Below are 19,602 nucleotides of genomic sequence, written 5' to 3'. Positions count from 1 at the left end.
GTGCTTCACCGACAGAATGTGCATAGTGGGGACATAAACCATTGATTTTGTAAAATCGGAGGCTACAGGTCAACTTTAATAAATTCCACCTAATTCCATAGTGTAGACAAGCCCTGTAAAATGACTTCCAAGTTCCATGGGATCTAAGGACCATCACAAACCTCACCACCTTTCGCTCTAAGTGCAAAGCGCATTTCTTTGATCTTACCTTCTCTAACATAAACATATAGCACCACGTTTGTATATGTATGTGTACCTATAACTATTAAAAAAAAAATCCAAAGCAACACATTTCACTCCCACACTTCTCCCCCAGGGGAGAAGATGGGAGAATAAACTGATATATCAGTCAAGTTGCTTAATGCACTACTGAAAGTTGCTCAGATACTACAGTGATGCACACAATATAAGAATCTAGTAGTAGTGTGATGTAAAGTGATGTGAACTGCACTTGGGCACTTAAGATTAATTTTTTTTTGTTATTAATTTGTTGTACAGAACTGCTTGTCCAGATATAGCATGATAATGGGAGTTCCCACTGGGATGAAGTAGTAAGGCTTTAAATATCTCTTGAATTTCAATGTAAGAGTTAGACGTGACAGCGCTGCATTCTGAACCCATCTCACTAGCAATCCCTGACACCAAAGATAGTGCTGATCTGTGATGATTTGGGAAATCTATGTATAACTTTTGAATTTTGGTTGATGTTATGAAGTTGTTACTATGAAAATAGCTGTGTCATTGACTGCTCTTAGTTAAATGTTGGATCCACTATGGGCTGGGAAGGGTTGTGTCATATCTTCCCCCAACAAGGTGTAACCCCCAAGGAGATTACATAGATTCCTGGGACCCTGTCTGCTGGCAGCTCAGGGAGAGGCACACTGTCCCTGGTAGAGAGGGAGAGCCAAGGCAGACTCAGAGTCTGCCCAGCAACCAATAGGGAGTGAGAGGCCCTCCCAGGGAGTTAAGAAAAGGGGAGAAGCCATTTCCGAGTCAGTTTGGAGCCAGCCAGGAAAAGGGCAGGACTGGCTGTGTGGGGAGCTGGTGAGTCGCAGGCCTGCATGCAGGGTTCCCCTGAGAACAGGCCTCTAGGGACCTGACAGCAGATCCCTCAGCTGTGTTTTTCCTTCCTTGCTGATGATTCCCCATTTGTAGAGTTTGCTGGGAAACTTCCCCAGCCAGGCTGAGTTCGCTCTCTAGCTCCCTAGGTGAGACCAGTCACCACATGGTCAGCTATGCTCTGGCTGCTAGTCCAGGGAAGCTCCCTGCTGAGTGTGTGGCTGGAGGCTGGGCTAGGAGGCGACAGTTTGGATGTTAGTGTAGCTGTATAACCTACACCTTGAGTCCTGCACCCCTTTGTGGTGAGGGGAAATCCTGGGACCGACGCAGCCTGATTCCTGCCTGAGGAGGATCCCTGCCAGCAGAGAGCAGCCCCTCTGCAGTGACTGAGGAGTCCAGAGTCATCTTTGAACCTGAGGATCATTCATGGAGTTTGTGAGTGCACCATCTTTTAGTTAGTTAGTCAGGGAATTTGTTTTGGGGACCCCCACTACTCCCTGAACTGTGTCCTCAAGCCAGGGAGTAAGGGTTTGAGGATTTTATAACCTGCTGGATATTATACCTGTGGAGGGACTTACCACTTGAGTCCTTTGGCTGTACTGAACTCAGTCAGCCACACTGCTAAACCACTGCAGAGAAGAATGTTGTGGTTATAGGTCATCAAGGGCTCCAGCAAAGTACGCGTACCAACGGGACACTAATTTTACATTTGCTACATCAAGTCACGGGTATTTTCAGTATCAGTACCGGTGACCCTAAAAATAGTGTTTTACCCTGTTATGTTGTATTTGTCTCCTGTTTAATATAATTATTGTGTTTGTGTTATTTCTTGGAAGTCTCCAGCTATCTGGCAAGTAAGTGGGGATTACCCTGTAGTTAGAATTTTCCGCCCAAGCTGCCCTGGTGACCCTACCAGGAAGGAGCGAGGGGGGTGGAGGCATCGCCAAATAATTTCATAGGAAAAAAGAAAGAAGATACACCCTGCTGAGTGGGTGGCAGGATCCAAAAGAACCCAGACCTGTAAGCAGATTCGCATTAAAGGAGGTAACCAGGTGGTGAGGGAGCGCTACACAGGGATAAGGGAAAGCTGTCAACTTTAAGGGCTGTACTCTGACCACACAATAGTTTATGATAAAGAGGGTGCCTTAGTTGGGAAATTGGTTCAGCCAAGTTGGTCTGCAGGGATGGAGGTTTGGAGCAGTGGAAAGTTGCCAAAGGCAGAACAAAGAAGCCAGATATTGTTGGAAGTAGGGGGACATATACCAAATGGGGAAGACACACACAAAGTTTGGGGATCAGCGTGATAGGGGATGGACTGGCTAAGATCAGAGGAGACTTCATGTTTCAGAACCCAAGCCATGCACTGCAACAAAAAAACGCTGACCCTGTTCCCAACTCAAAGAATGCTCTGGAGTGGTGAGAAAACTGAGGCAGGGAAATGTGTGCAGAGTTTAATATTTTTGTATAGATCTGTGTATTCCTCATGCTATTAGAGAGAGAGCAATGCTGGGTTCAAGTCCTGTGTAAAGTCTGTATGCGCTGTGTCCTACGCTTCAGGGTATGCCCCCTGGAAGGGTTAAACTGTGATCCATAAGGCTCACATCTGGTGGGATTCTGGGAGACGGTGTATCTAAGCTATGCAGGAGCCTGAGGGGTCTGCACTGGTTCCAGGGTGCTGTACAGTAGGCCAAGCATTTAAATTCCCAGGAGGAGCTACTAGAAAAAGGAGCTGCACCCTGAGCATGTGCCTAGGCACCCAAGCCAGGCGAATGCCTAGACTCTGTTCATACTCCAGAGGCTTAAAACACACAGGATCCAGGAAGTTGATCATAGCAGCTGAGTGAGTGGTCAAGTGGACTTGTGATGTGGTCATCTACTTCACCCAGGTCAAGTCATGGCTGCTGTGTAGCAGCTTGACCACAAGGGAAGGTGGAGCCAAGAACTCCATAGTTCTGTCATCCCTCTCCCCAGCCCCTCTGCCACTGGCTCTCTGCTGCTTAGCAAAATTGTTATTGCACCAGGAGGTGGCAACAGTGCCATCTCCAATGAAGATTTGCCTTGCACCCTGGGACAGTCAAGGTCACTGCACCTGTATCTCCCCTGCCCTCTGTGGTCCACTCCAGGCGTGCCTAGTTAGGTCCAGTGTCACCTCTCCTGGGCAGGGACCCTTGTCCCACTCCCTTCTGATAGGGGGTTTTAAGATACTACCTGTCTTACACTATGATATCCCCAGTAAGCCAGTCTGCCTAAAGGCTAACGTCTGTGCATTGGGTTGTCTGTCTCTGAGGGCTAGGAACAATGTATTGCTGGCTGTTACCACCCTGCCCTCTTTAAGCAAGCACATTTATTCTTAATGTAAAACCTTACAGAGAAAACATAATAAAAACAATAAACAGATTTAAACATACACTGAACATACCAGGAGTCGCCCACCAGTCTTATGTGGCCCTAGTACAACAACATCTTTCCAATCCTACCACAGGGGTTGGGGCTCTACTGAGACAGACAATCCTGGCCTTTTGCTGGATCAGAAAAAGGCCCTGAGTCAGTTTAAACTCAGCCTTTTTCTATCAAAAGCCCTTCCTTTGTTGGTCTCTGAAAAATCCAGTCTGAACCAGTCTATGCCAGCCTCTGCAAGGGGTGGTCTCTCCCCCTAGGTGTTTACAACCTAAGTGATTCACCTTAATTACCTCCCACTGTTTTTGATTCCTGAAGGAGTTGTGATTGCCCTCCCCCCTGGAGCTGCATGCAGTCCCTGGCCCACAGTGATACATAAACTTAGTACAATATGGTCCTATGACAATCAGGGTCCAGACACCCTAAGGGGATGCCCCACACTGGTACTGCAGGGGTGAACTCCTCTCTTTGGGCTGAGGAGGCCACGCCCCCTTGGCCCTGCTGGGCATGGTCTGGCTGGAGACTAGGTATAAAAGGAAGCAGCCCAGCTCATTAAGGGTGGACTGCTGGAGAGAAGGGAGGTGTACTGCAGGCTCTTGCAGAAAAACTGTGGACACTTCAAGACACGGATGGTGAAAAACCACAAACCCCAGCTTCCGGGTGTCCCAGAAGAAGGAGTGACCGTGGGAACCCTGAGATGGCATCCTGGAGAGAAATGGGTAGGAAGTGACCAAGGGAAAATTTGCAGGGAACCAGTTATAGAACTGGAAACTATTTCAGAGTATTTTGACAGGATGCCCATCGAGCTGGTGGCAGGCAATCCTGCCACCGCCAATGCCCTGGGTTGTACCTGGTGGAGAGGGAGGCTTGGGTCCCCCAACCATTGCTGCTGATGACCCTGGGGCAGTGGCTTGTAGCAGTGCATGGGATTCTTCCTTCCTAAGAGCAGGACTCTGCACTTGTCCTTGTTGAACCTCATCAGATTTCTTTTGGTCCAACCCTCCGATCTGTCTAGGTCACTCTGGACTCTATCCCTACTCTCCAGCGTATCTACCTCTCCCCTCAGCTTAGTGTCACCCGCAAACTTGCTGAGGGTGCAATCCATCCCATCGTCCCAGATCATTAATGAAGATGTTGAACAAAACCGACCCCTGGGGCACTCCGCTTGATACCGGCTAGACATGGAGCCATTGATCACTACCCGTTGAGCCCGACAATCTAGCCAACTTTCTATCCACCTTATAGTCCATTCATCCAGCCCATACTTCTTTAACTTGCTGGCAAGAATACTGTGGGAGACCGTGTCAAAAGCTTTGCTAAAGTCAAGGAACAACACGTCCACCACTTTCCCCTCATCCACAGAGCCAGTTATCTCATCATAGAAGGCAATTAGATTAGTCAGGCATGACTTGCCCTTGGTGAATCCATGCTGACTGTTCCTGATCACTTTCCTCTCCTCTAAGTGCTTCAGAATTGATTCCTTGAGGACCTGTTCCATGATTTTTCCAGGGACTGAGGTGAGGCTGACTGGCCTGTAGTTCCCAGGATCCTCCTTCCCTTTTTTAAAGATGGGCACTACATTAGCATTTTTCAAGTCCTCCGGGACTTCCCCCAATCGCCATGAGTTTTCAAAGATAATGGCCAATGGCTCTGCAATCACATCCGCCAACTCCTTTAGCACTCTCAGATGCAGCACATCCGGCCCCATGGACTTGTGCTTGTCCAGCTTTTCTAAATAGTCCCAAACCACTTCTTTCTCCACAGAGGGCTGGTCACCTCCTCCCCATGCTCCCTCATCTTCTACGATTCTGTGAAGATGTACGTAGAATACTATGCTCATGACTTCTTACAATTTCAAATACACCTCACTGCAGAGTGGGACTCTTCCCAAGCCAGGTGTTTACAGATGCAAGTAACAGTCCATGGTACAGTTCAGGAAAAGACAAATTATGGACCATCATAGTTAATGGGAAGACACTGAGACATTCTGACTACCACATCCAGAGGGAATTTCCCCCCACCATGAATCACTATAGTCTGAGAGAGAGGAAAAAAATGCTCTGCTAGCCTGCTAAAAAGGAAGGGGTTTGAAGTGAAAGGTATCAAAAACTGAGGGGTGGTCTTGAAGGTGGGGGACTGTCTGTGAATGCTGGATTCCCTCTTTGGCCTGGGGCACTCTGGGAAACTGTTCAAAGGCAGTAGGTAACTTGTATTAGAAAAGAGACTTTATCTAATGTAGATGTGTAAAGCCTGAACTTGCATCTGTTTATTTTTGGTGTAGCTTTTGTGCTTCCCTTCCTATTTCATCTTTGAATCTAGGGTTTTTCTACTAAATAAACTTTTTGTTTATTGTCTCTATTGTGTGGAGTGTGTGTGCTAAAGTGATCTGATAACTGGGGCAGTTTTCACACCTTTAGGGATGATGAACCAGAGTCTGAGTGTCTGGTAGTTAAGAACTCTGAAAGGATGGATCTGGGGAGACATGGGACTGGAAGGGCTTAGGGGTCACCGTGCAATGAGTAACTAGGCTGCTAGAAGTCATGGTAAGACCTCCATGCCTATGTACTGGCCAGTATTGACAGGGCTCTGTGCCACAGAACCACAGCATTACGGCCCCCCAAGGTGCCAGGGCAGGTGGTGACAGAAATCCTAATGGAGCTGGATGATCCCCCAGTTGTCACAGGTCCTCAAAGATATTGAATGGAAATGTCACACACCATGCTCCCATAGGGCATCTCAAAGAGTGGAACTGAGCAGTTAAGGTGCTGTACTACAATCTCGATGCTCATGGATTCAAGTCTCACACAGAAAGGCCTGCTCCAGTTCACCCAGCTGCAGAATGGGTACCTGGTCCATCAAGTTAGGCCAATCCACGGCGGTTGGACAGGATTCTGGCCATGTCTCTCCTGTGTGTATGGTTGACTATGAAACTGAGGTGTCTTTGCTGTGTCAGCCTCATCAGCCATTAGCTCAATGGAACTTTAACTTGGGGCCACGCTCCCTGAGGGCCATGCTGCGGGAAGCAGGAGGGAGAGTTTTCCCACGGTCCCTTAGGGCCATGCTGCGGGAAGGAGAGTTTTCTCATGCTCCCTTAGGGCCATGCTGCGGGAAGCGGGAGGGAGAGTTTTCCCACGCTCCCTTAGGCCCATGCTGCGGGAAGGAGAGTTTTCCCACGCTCCCTTAGGGCCATGCTGCGGGGGTAGCGGGAGGGAGAGTTTTCTCACGCTCCCTTGGGGCCCTGCTGCGGGAAGCGGGAGGGAGAGTTTTCCCACGCTCCCTTAGCCTCCAGTCGTGGGGTGGCGCGCGGTGCATGTCGGTCCCGAGGCGGACTGTCCCCTCGCTGTGAGGTGCTCGGAGTCTCGCCTGACGCCATGTTCCTTTGGGCCGCTGCCGCCCGGAGCCTCTAGCTGCCGCCGCCCCCGCCCTCGCGTGTCCCCGGAGCCTATAGAGCCGCAGTCGCTGGCCGGGAGCGGAGCCCGGCCGCGCCCCGCCATGTCCGCCAAGGAGGGGAGTAAGGGGCCGGGGCCACCGCCGCCGCCGCCTCACGGCACCAGCGAGCGGGCCGTTAAGGGTGAGCCCCGCCAGCGACCGGCCCTCTGCGGGGTGAACGACTCGGCGGCGGGGCGGGGTGAGAATGGGGGCGTGCATGGGGGGCTGGGTGAGAATGGGGGCGAGTGGGTGCGTGTGCGGGCGGGGGGGTGCGTGCATGAGGAGATGAGGGGCTGTATGAGTGGGGAGGTGTGTGAGAGCGGGTGGGGGGCGATATGTGATTGTGGGGGTCCGAGGGGGGGGCTGTATATGTGTGAGTGGGGGGGGCGGGGGGTAGGCCTCAGCGTATGGGTGTACCCGACAAACCCGTTCATTCTAAATGAGTGTCCCCGGTGTGTATTGTGGGGTGTATCTGTAAAGAGTCCTCTGGAGGTTTGCGCACTATAGACAGGCTCCTCTCTGTGTGTGTGCACGGTCTCCTCCACATGAGATCCTTGCAATGGGCTTTTGCTGTCTTAATAGTCAGTCCCTTCTCTCCAGCGTGCACCCTGACAGAACAGAGGAGGAGGGAGCATGGAGCTGTTGCCTCTTTTGCTATTGGTCACTACTTTCAAGTTTCTAATTCTGATGGATCAGTGGCCAAAGTGCTGCAGGATGTGCAGACTCTTTTTTCAGGGTGCAACAGGTCTGTTCTTTTACTGTTTTTACAAAAAAAATCTCCTTTACAGTAGCATTGTTTTAAAATAGTAACAACACACATAAATTGTGGATTGTCAGGAGAAGACTGAGTGACCCATTAAGGACTTTTCCAACTTCAGTTTGAATGAATCATATAGAACAAGATTTTAATTTTATGTTCTTGTAGGTTTGATAATTAAACTGTATTTAGCTGTGATGGGGTTATTTATTTGAAGTGGCTTACTCTTTTGTGCTTGTACAGTTTCTATGTAATTTAAAAGTTTCTGTTGTAGGCAGCAATTTGTTCTGAACACTAGTATTCTTAGAAACACATTGTCTAAAATATGCTTTTAAAGCAACTACAGCCCTGAACATTCAATTCTTACATAATGGGAAAGCTTGAGAAATTAAGGGGATATATTTGTTTTCAAAGCATTGGACTCCAATAGTACATTTTGTAACTCAGCGTGTTTTCCAGAGTGCTAGGAAACCTTTATTTACAGTTCATTTTCAGTTCAATGGTGTTCATTTTCAGTTGTTTAACCTATTGATTTGTTTGAACAATTGCAAAAAATAAAAGTAAAAAATACTACAAATGAGCATTCTGCCCTGTCAGTGGCACTTAGTGCTATTATCACAGTGTTGTAATAATGCATAGTGCGGAGGCTTGTAATATTTTCTACACTTTGCAATTTGTTGCAAGAAATAATTAGGTTAGACCATTCAGACGATACAGGTGAACTTACAGTGAGTGGTTATTTCAAACTGCACTGGAAAACCTGCTGATTTCCAGACTCCCCAACAGTTCATGTTAATCATAACCCATGCAGTTAGCTACAGTAACTCCTCACTTAAAGTTGTCCTGGTTAACTTGTTTAGTTGCTGATCAATTAGAGAACATGCTCATTTAAAGTTGTGCAGTGCTCCCTTATAACATCATTTGGCAGCTGTCTGCTTTATCCACTGCTTGCAGGAATAGCAGCCCGTTGCAGCTAGCTGGTGGGGGCTTGGAACCAGGGTGGACTGGCAGCCCCCTGTCAGCTCCCGGTTCCCCTAAGTTCCCTGTGCGGCAGCTGCCCAATTGATGGCAGTTCAGCTGTCCCTCCCCCCCACTGCCATGTGCTGATCCTGCCTTCTGCCTTGGAGCTGCTCCCCGGAGCCTCCTGCTTGCTTTGCAGGGGGTGGGGGAGGAAAGGGAAGCTAATGTCAGGGTGTCCCCCTCCCTCCTGCTCCTGCACCCAGCTTACTCCATCTTCCATAGAGCAGGGGGCAGACACCACAGGGCTCAGGACGGAGGGAGCTTCCTGGCAGCAGCTACCATCTCAGCTTGCTGATTAACTTAAAAAGGCAGTGTACTTAAGAGTGGGGTCAGTGTACTTAAAGGAGCAATGCGCATCTCTCTCTCACACACAGGGTGTGTGTCTCTGTCTGCCATGCTGTCTCCCCTCCCTCCATTCCTGGTGTCTTGTAGAGTGTGAGGCTAAATTAACAACGAGTTAACCCTTGAGGGCTCAGCCAGTTGCTAGTTCATCATTTAGTAGTAAGGCCTCCCCTGGGAAATATCCTAGCCTCTGTCCTCACCACCTCAACCAAGCTTCACAATCATCATCGCTGTGTACCAGTATTAAGTTGTTTGTTTAAAACTTATAGTGTGTGTGTGTGTGTGTGTATATATAGATATAGTCTTTTGTCTGGTGAAAAAAATTTCCCTGGAACCTAACCCACCCTATTTATACTAATTCTTATGGGGAAATGGGATTCGCTTAACATCGTTTCTCTTAAAGTCGCATTTTTCAGGAACATAACTACAGCGTTAAGCGATGAGTTCCTGTATTCCAAAATCTAAGTTAAGACTGTTATTTTATGCTTACAGAATTGAGTGCTGGGGATGCAATCTGTTTTTGACCGTGTCTACGTTGCATATAGAACCACTGTAAGTGTAACCAGGTTTTCATAGCTTCATCTGACACAATTACACCTAATATGGTTAACTGCCTGCACAGGAGCATTTTCTTGGTCCAACCATATGTTAATTCTGTTGGCCTGTCCACAGCTACCATGCTGCACAGTTATGTTGTGTCAGTGCCTTCTGGAGAAAATCCTGGACAGTTAACTCATACTGTCTCTGCTGCTGGTGTGAGAGGCAGACAATTGTGGGCTTTTTTCACAAGGTGCAATGTGGTTTGGGATACTCTTACAGCAGAGGGATGAAAGGTAAGATCATTGGCTACAGTAGATGCTAAGTGATTCCATCTATGCAACTGAACCACGTTAGAACCTAATTCAAACCTGACAGTCATGTTATAAAGCATGGCTGAAATGTGCTACCACCTACATCAGATGTGTTGACCATGCTTTGTTTGACATGAACTGTACATAGTCAGTTGTATTACAAACTAGTTACAAAACTGGTGACATTTTGTGGGGTAGATGGGTCCTCTGATGTATTTTCCTCCCTGCTTCCCCTTCAAAGTCAGCATGGCATAGTGTTTTAGTGAGAATTGTGAGGACTACTACTGTTAAACAATTCCTAGTATTAGACATTAAGACCAGGTTCATTTGAAACCAAAGTAGACCAGCAACTATGTTTAAACAGGTCTTTCTGCTCTGTAAACTTCTACCATGATTGTGAACCTCCTTACAAACCTTGCTTGTTTTTTCAAGTGAACCAAAGTACTCATTTTTCTTACCAGTAATTTGTTTACACCAATCATTGAAGTCACTAGTGAAAACTCTCAAAACTCTTTTTGCAGTTGTACATATGGTATTTCCTCCAAACATTTAAATTCACTGCAGAATAAAGGCATGCACTAGAAAAGTTTCCTTCCCTCCCTGGATGCCACATCTGTTCCCAGACAAAACTTAAGTATGGGATATCAGGTCACAGTCCCTCCCAGCTGACCCATTCTATTTCATGCACTTCAGATCCTCAGAACAATAACTGAATTTAGAAACTCAGCAGAACTAAGCCATGGGTGCTTCTAAACTCACTGTTGGTCCATGTTCAGCTTTTCAAGTTCTGAAAGTATTGTGTCATTCTGGGGAGGGAAGTGAACCCTACGAAGCAGCGAGGACCTAGCACAGTTGAGCTCAAAAAATTTTGTCATATAAGTTCTTATGTATGTTGAAGTTTGACTGTGTAGAATATTGTGCACAGATATTTGTGCACTGAAAACAATTCAGTGTATATAGTTTTATACACAACGTTTTTAATATAAGCTTCAGTGCATGCAAGTGTATGTGTAAGGTTAATAATGTAAATGTTGTTAATGTTGCTACAGTAAATAACATTAAAAATAGAAAAAACAAACACCAAGGACACCCTCACCATGGAGTAGTATGGAAATAACGCAACTTATGTAAAGATTTGAAAATTTAGTTAATGGTTAGCAAAAATTTAGATATGAAAATAAACGTAAGATTTCAACAGTAACCGTAATTCTGACTCTCCCAAAAAATAGCTGCCAAGAAATGAATACTTCAGTTTTTCTTGTAGGATGGTTGCTAAGAAGAAAGTTAAGCCATTTGTTTTAATACAGAATACTCTAATTTATTTATGGTAACTATAAATGTCTTGCACCAGAACTACACAATCAGTACACTTCAGGGTCTGGTGCACACACATCTGGTTGCAGAATACAAAGTTATATAGACTTTACGCACAACGGTTTACAGCATCGTTTCTCAAACTGGGGTCTGCAGACCCCTGTGGGTCCGTGAGAGTACTGCAAGGGGTCTGCTGGCCCCGCAGATCAACTTCTCCCACTCCCTCCTTCAGCTCCTCCCCCTCCCTCCCAGTCGCCTCCTGTACACTAGGGAACAGCTGTTGAGCAGCGTGCAGGAGGTGCTGGGGGTGGGGGTGGGGAAGAGCGGGAATGGGGCATGCTCGTGGAAGGGGGCGGAATCATGTCCAAGGCCGCCAGTCCCCCATATCAACTCCTTCCCCTCCCTCCCAGTGCCTCTTGCATGCCGGGGAACAGCTGTTCAGTGGTATACCGGAGACACTGGGAGGGAGCGGAAGGAGCGGAGATGGGGCGTGCTCAGGGGAGGGGGCAGAAAGAGGAGGGGCAGGGGTGAAGTGGAGCAGGGGCAGGAAGAGGTGGGGTGGGGTGGGACCTTGGGGGAAGGAGTGGGGGTGGGGCCTGGGGCTGAGTGCGGGGTTGGGGTCCGTGAAACATTTAAAATCAAAATGGGGGTCCTCGGATTGCTAACATTTGAGAACTGTTGGTTTACAGAGTACGTATGTAATTTCTGACAGTAAATCTTCAGTGTTAAGGGTATGATATCTCTGGGCAGGTTTACAGTACAGATCTATATCAGTATAACTGTGTTGCTCAAGGGTGTGAAAAATCCACGCCCCCCCCAAGCAATGTAGTTATACCTAACCCCCCGTGTAGACAGCGCTGTGTCAACGGGAGAGCTTCTCCCCCTGACATAGCTACTGCCTCTCGGGGAGGTGGATTAACTATGCCAGTGGAAGAAGCTCTCCCATCAGCATAGTAGCACCTTCACTAAAGACAAGCCTTAAGAGTGTGTCTGCACTACAGCAGTAGAGCTGCCGCTATGCCATTGTAGCATAGACGCTTGCTGCAGCTACAGAAGGGGGTTTTCTGTTGTTGTAGTAAGTCCTTGAGAGGCAGTAGCAAGGTTGGTGGAAGAATTCTTTCATTGACCTTGGGGTGTTTGTCCCAAGGCTTAGATCAGCCTAACTACATCTGTCAGAGGTGTGAATTTTTCACAATCCTGAGTGATGTTGTCTGGTCAGCCTCAGTTTTAGGTGTAGATCAGGCCTAAGTTATTGATTACCATGCGTTGTGAACAGATTTTTTTTTCTTGAGAATGATGCTCTGTGCTGTGCCTCCAGGTAGTCCATAGCATGATGTTGTAACATGATTCTTTAAAAAGAAAACAAAAAATGGTTTAAAGATGGCTGTTACTAGCATAGTTTGAACTGTAGTGTGGGCACAGCCTTAGTTTTTATCACTGGGGAAAAACTGCAAAATGAGGTAGTAAATAGGGAGAGAATGAGATTGGAGACAAGATAATTCATTCTGCTGGTAACAGTGTGTCTTGTCAGCCATGGCCAAAAGTGCTGTCTCAAGAAAGTGATTGAAATACTGTATTATCAGTTATTCAGATTTTCCAGTAAGAGAGGAAAAAAACTGGGGCGTGACCCACATTTTAAAAACGTTTGACCTCCATATTTAGCCATTGTGAGAACACTTACCTGCTCAGACAGATTTATGATATGAACGTTGTACTTGAGAAATATTTTATGCCTAATTAAAACATATTTATGTTCTCTTGTAATGATTGTTGTAAATGTCCAGCATATACAATCTGAATATAGTGAAGTTAAATCAAGGATTGGATTGGTCTGGCATACTATCACAAATGTCACAAATCTGTGGCATACCATCACAGGTTACTGAGTACTTTTATTCAAGTAGTCAGTTATTTTTGTCTCTAATGGTTTAGTTAACTTGAATGTGAGTGACTTGGTCACAGGGTATTTCCTGTGAATTAATGATCCACGGGGACATTCAAAGGCCTGAAGTGAAGTTGTGACATTAAATACCCAAGAATTGTCCTGTGTCAAGGTTTTTATTACTGTATCTTTTAAATAAACAAAATATAACTGTTTTCTCCTGAATAGAGAAAAATGCAATTTTTCTGCAGTGCCCCCATTCAGCTTCAGTTAGTGACATTGAATGTCCCTGCACGGTGCTGTATTGTGTGGTTCAGAAGTTGCAACATTATGTTGTGTCAAAATTATGATTAAATATAACTGATTTCTCTTATTTTCCTTGTTTGCCAGTAACATTTAACAATTTTCTGGTGCTTTTTACAGGTGTTTGTGGTAAAAGTAATTGATTATTGCTCTTATAACAGTTCAAACAAACTTTGGGTTCACAGATCATCCACAGGTTTTGAATTTGTTAGTATATTATGTCCTATATTGAGGAGAAGCCACTGTTTAACTACTTTCTGGCCATACTCATTTCACCAGCAGGAAGGGAAAAAGTGCTTGTGTGCTCAGATTACGATGATAGAATTCTGGGGTCCATATGGATATGTGTTCAGTGCAGTTAGCTGGGGTGATGGGCATCTGGGTCAACCTGTATTTTTGCTCTCCCAAAAATCCCCATCATCTCTGCACCCCCACCCCCCAATTCTTTCCCCATTGGTTTACTTTTTAAATTTATATCTCACTCTCTTTTGGGCAGTCACCTTTATACAACAAAGCATGTGCAAGTTTTTTCTTGACTCCCCCTGAAAAGGCTATGGTGCAAGTCTGCTTGTCCTCTCAGTTGTTTCCCTGGGAAAGCACTAGTGGCACTTAGACTGCTTTGCTTTCAGTGGAAGGAGCAAGTAGATGCAGTAACTCTGTTCATTCCATCTCCAAATTTCTTCTCGTCTTGGTGAGGAGGCAAGTGGGTCTTTCAAACCCTGCTTATACAAAGAGGTTGGTGTTTCCAGCTGTCCTTTAAAATAGATTGCAGTACAGTTTAGGTAATCCCAAGAGGAGATTGTTCAAAACTCTGAGGAATTGTTTAAAGGTGACGGATATTAATTATATGCACGTAGACCACTGAATAAGCAATTGAAGGCCTTTGAATTTCAAAGACACATTTTATCCCTGCAGATTTTTTGCTTTCAGAACAGTATCAGTGTTTGTATCATAGTTAGCTAATGGTACAAAGAACATTTGGAAAGATCATTAAGTGATCCTCCAAGACTCTCAGCAATTTTCAAGTGGTCTGTGAAGAAAAAAGTTTGAGAACCACTGCTCTAGAGCACATCCTGCTGCATTTCTGTTTTCTTGGACCATTACATGCTATTATTTCTTCATCAAAGGTTAGATTAAACCCATTAGTTTGCAGCAACTGCATACACCCTTCAGAATCATCATCCATAACCTATTAAATGACAATATTACCTATTTCAGAGTAGCAGCCGTGTTAGTCTGTATTTGCAAAAAGAAAAGGAGTACTTGTGGCACCTTAGAGACTAACCAATTTTTTTAATATGAACAATATTATGACTTTCAACTTGATTGCTGAGGCAAAATTGAAAGTACACAGTACAATGAACCAAGAATCTTTGTTCCGTTTTTAATCCCGCTTAGTGATGCATCTTAGATATTACAATCATATGTTCTTCTGTAGTCTCCAAAGTGTTAACTTTTTAAAGTTAAAACAATTTATGCTCTCTAATCAATAGGAAAATAGATGCAATGATAAGCAAATGTGGGAACTGAAAACCAGGTGGCCACCTTAAAAACCAAAACAACATAATCAAAACCCACACAAAAGCATATTCTGTCTAGGGACAGAATATAAATACAATTAAGAGTTTACTATACTGAGTGACATTAATCAACCCTGCCCAGAGCATAACAGTAACTATGACAAAGTTTGAGCATGAGAGTTAACGCTTCAGTCCCAGCACATCCATACCTTATTAAACTGTGTGGGGATTAGCAGGGAGAGGTTAAGGGCGTTTCCTAGCTTGTGGTTTTGTCATGTTATATTGCAATTCCTACAGAGGACAGCTCACACCTATTTACCAGATCAGTAGTTGGGGTCACCAATGTTGTGAGATGTTTGGCTGGGTGTGTGTGTGAGATGTTTGGCTGGGTGTGTGTGTGAGATGTTTGGCTGGGTGTGTGTGTGTTCTCCCTGTGTGCTGTCCCAGCTCTGCGTAGACAGTTGGCACAGCAGATCTTGAGCGAACCGCCCAATGACCATAAGATCTGTTAAGGTATGAAGGCACACAGGCAGGTTTATTGTCAACGAAGCATGGTGATAGCACCAGGTAGACTCTACGAGGAAATGAACACATGTATGCCCATGGCAATGGACATGCCTCAGTCAGTGGCTGGACTTTCCGCTGCTGCCTAGGCTGGCCAAAGATACTTCCTCTGAGATAAATCTTTATACACTGATACAAATAAGTTAGTACTGCCTCGGACATACTGTATATACTCGTTCATAAGCCGAATATTTTTGGTAAAAAAGTGAAGCATCAAAGAGGGGAGGTTGGCTTATAAATGGGTCTACACCAAAATGTGATGATTTTAAACGCTATGGAATTATTGAATTGAATATCTAATACATTGTCATTTTGTTTACTTGGAGCGTCCACAGGCATGGAGCCCCTCAGCTCCCTTTGGCTGCGGTTTGCCGTTCTCAGCCAATGGGAACTGTGGGAAGTGGTGGCCGTTGGCTGGGAATGGCGAACCGTGACCATAGGGAGCTGAGGGGCTCTATGCCTGCAGACGCTCCAGGTAAACAAAACGTCCTGACCCGCCAGCAGCTTACCCTGACTGGCTGGGAGCCGAAGTTTGCCAACCATTTATTGATATCGATACTGCAGCCTTTTAAAGTTGCAAAAGCTTTGTTTAGTGGACTAGATTGGCTTGAAATGAATACTAAAAGAGCAGTGCTGCAGATCTGCATGACATTTGACCCATGCATTTCACAAAATGCTACACCTTACAAGCCAGTCAGAAAAATACAATGAACGATAGTACTTTAGCACTAGTGTCAGTCTGCTACTGTGTAATTTGATTTCTTCATGTATTTCTACCAATGGACCTTGTAAGTCTTGAGCCAGTATGAAAGTATAACGCTCAGAATCAGTGGAATCTCTAATAAAATTTAAATAGCCTGTTATCGCCACACACATGTCAATCGACAGGGCTGCTTTGAAATAAACAAAGAACAATAATTTGACAGTGATAAAGCAGGTGACATTCCTGTATAAAGTCCTACAAAATCTATAACTAATAATAATAATAATAATTTATGATCATACTAGTATTTAAAATGAACAAAGGTGAAATCAAAAGAAAATGGTCTGCTTATCATGCAGAGTTCAAACTTAAAGTTACTGAATATGCGGAAGCAAACAATAATTGCGCCGCTGCTCATGAATTTTGTATCAATGAGAAGCAAGTAAGAGAATGGCGAAAAAATAAAACACTAAAATACATGCCAAGAAGCAAGAAAAAATGCCCAACAATGTGCGCTTCATTTCCTGAGCTGGAGAAAGATCTCAGTAATTGAGTTGTTGAATGTCGACAAAATGGGTGCATTGTCACTAGAACTGGAATTCATCTGCGTGCTCTGCAAATGTCGAAAGATCATAGAATCATAGAATATCAGGGTTGGAAGGGACCTCAGGAGGTCATCTAGTCCAAGCCCCTGCTTAAAGGAGGACCAATCCCCAACTAAATCATCCCAGCCAGGGCTTTGTCAAGCCCTACCTTAAAAACTTCTAAGGAAGGAGATTCCACCACCTCCCTTGGTAATGCATTCCAGTCCTTCACCACCCTCCTAGTGAAAAAGTTTTTCCTAATATCCAACCTAAACCTCCCCCACTGCAACTTGAGACCATTACTCCTCGTTCTGTCATCTGCTACCACTGAGAACAGTCTAGATCCATCCTCTTTGGAACCCCCTTTCGGGTAGTTGAAAGCAGCTATCAAATCCCCCCTCATTCTTTTGCAGACTAAACAAGATGACAAATACAAGTCAGTAAAGCCGTCAGTGTTTGTGGCATCAGTGGATTGGTGTACTTGCTTCATGAACCGTCTTCGTCAGCGAACAAAGATAGCGCAAAAGCTGCCGAGAGATCTGGAAGAAAAAAATCGAATATTTCCAAAGGTTTATTATAAAATATCAAAAGGAATATGCATTTGAACTGTCACAGATAGAAAATATGGATGAAACGCTGATTACATTCGATCTCCTGAGCAACAGAACGGTAACTGGTGTTGGTGAAAAAACAGTTTCAATTAAAACCACTGACCATGAAAAAATCCATTTTACGGTGGTTTTATCATGTTTGGCAAATGGATCAAAGCTCCCTCCTGTTGTTGTTTTTTTAAAAGAAAAACCTGGCCTAAAAACATGGAATTTCCTGCTGGTGTCATCGTATATGCACATGAAAAGAGATGGATGGATGAAAGTGAGACTATTGAATGGCTGGAAAAAGTGTGGAATAAGAGACCAGGAGCACTTTTCAAGAAACCTGCTATGCTCGTTTGGGACTTGTTCAGGGCATACAAGATGGATGAGGTGAAAAATGTGGCCAAAAATATGAAAACTACTTTGGCTGTAATACCTGGAGGCTTAACTTCAGTTCTACAACCGCTTGATGTCTGCCTGAACAAACCCTTTAAAGACAGGCTATGCGAAATGTGGGCTGAATGGATGTGCTCAGGCATGATGAAGTTGACAAAAGGCGGGAATCTTATGAATCTGAAATCAATCTAGTCGCCAGTGGATCGAGGAGGTGTGGGTGTCCATTCCCTCGGAAATGATAGAAAAATCATTTAGGAAATGCTGTATCAGCAATGCACTCGACAGGTCAGAAGATGATGCTATATTTGATGATGACACAACAGAAGTTGATGATGAGAAGAAATCTGAGTCTGAAGAAGATACTGCCAACATCTACAATGACAATGTAGGTGCAGCTGTGATTGAAGCAGTTTCATGAAGTTTTTGGTGAATCAGAGAGTGATTCAGACTTGAAGGATTTTAAGACTTTTTAAAGTCTCATATTGTTCTAAGGTACTTGTTTTAAATACCCATTTACTGATTTTAAATATTGACGGTAATTTTGAAGGTGAATACATATTTGTTCAGTTATTATAACAGGTTTTTCGTTAGATTACATTAAAATAATTCTAGCAAAACTTTTGAGTGTTTCTTGTGACGCTAACTTTTAAAATATACCAGGAGTCGGAAAACTTCGGCTCCCAGCCTGTCAGGGTAAGCCGCTAGCGGGTCGGGATGTTTTGTTTACTTGGAGCGTCTGCAGGCACAGAGTCTCTCAGCTCCCAGTTTGCTGTTCCCAGCCAATGGGAGCTGTGGGAAGTGGCGCCACTTCCCGCAGCTCCCATTGGCTGGGAACAGCTAATCGCGGCCACTGGGAGTTGAGGGGCTCCCTGCCTGCGAACGCTCCAAGTAAACAAAATACCCCAACCTGCCAGCGGCTTACCCTAACGGGCCAGGTGCCAAAGTTTGCCAACCCCTGAAATATAGGGTCGGCTTATGAAAGGGTCATATGTTTTTTGCTATTTTTACCTATCCATCTTGGGGGGTTGGCTTATAAATTAACGGGCTAATGAACAAATATATACGGTAGTTAGTTACTGCCCCCTGATGTGGCTAGTTATCGCCTTGTACGTGTTGGTTTGATCAAAAGATCTGTATTATGTACTGTCATCCTGATCTTATCTTTTAGGAGGGGTCAGTGTGCTCCTGTTATCCTTGGGGAATGTTTTTGTACCATCCTTGATATGGGGATATTCTGGTACCACTTGATATCGGGATGTGTTTGCATGAGTACTCTGTGCTTAGCACTTTTTAGGAATGTATATTTCTGCAATATCAGCCCTGTTCTTGCCAGATTGTGTGAGTAGGTCCTGTCTCATACCAGGCCTCTGATACAAGGGCTTATGTCTCAGGCTCTCTTCCTACTACAAGAACCACTGCTCTAGAGGACCAAGTGGACAATGGACTGAGACTCAGGAGACCTGGCTTCTAATCCCAGTTCTGCCACTGGCTTGCTGGATAACTTTGGGGAAGGCACTTCACTGCTCTGTGCCTCAGCTTTCCATCTGTAAAATGGGAATAATAATGCCTCTGATCTCTCGGTGCAGTGAAAGTAAATTCATTGAAGTTTGTGAGCTACTCAGATTCTGTTGTGATGTGTGCCATAGAAAAGTGCATGAGGGAATCAATAATTTTGTCTTTGGAACGGGGTTTGAATATTCTGCAATCCAGGTCTGGTGCTTGGAAGCGTTTACTGGTCCTGAAAGTAGCTTTTCTCTTCCTGCCAAAGTTATTCGAGTTCAGGCAAGCCATAAGGTGATGGTTCTATGCAATCCTATTTTTCTGACTACTTTGTTTTTTCCTATTTTTTGAGATATTTTTGTATTGATTTACTATATGAAAACACAAA

The 19,602-nt window shown here is 44.9% G+C and overlaps 1 protein-coding gene across 6 annotated transcripts in view; it reads left to right on the top strand.

Moving 5' to 3' along the window:
• Positions 1-1,232: 1,232 nt before the first annotated feature.
• Positions 1,233-19,602, top strand: part of PPP3CB (protein phosphatase 3 catalytic subunit beta) — a 68,136-nt gene continuing 49,766 nt past the window's right edge. For 2 of the 6 annotated variants that reach the window (XM_074958437.1, XM_074958433.1), the window contains exon 1: positions 6,749-7,084. In XM_074958437.1, the coding sequence (XP_074814538.1) occupies positions 6,949-7,084 (136 nt within the window). In that variant the 5' untranslated portion in view covers positions 6,749-6,948. Of the gene's footprint in view, positions 1,495-6,746; positions 7,085-19,602 lie in introns of those variants that run through there. The other 4 variants (XM_074958439.1, XM_074958436.1, XM_074958438.1 and 1 more) reach the window with 4 other exon arrangements.

The sequence above is a fragment of the Natator depressus genome, chromosome 7 (genome assembly GCF_965152275.1).
Source record: "Natator depressus isolate rNatDep1 chromosome 7, rNatDep2.hap1, whole genome shotgun sequence".
NCBI classification, from domain to species: domain Eukaryota; kingdom Metazoa; phylum Chordata; order Testudines; family Cheloniidae; genus Natator; species Natator depressus.
The sequence above is the reverse complement of the archived record's forward strand: the minus strand, read 5'-3'. Positions and strand labels throughout refer to the sequence as shown.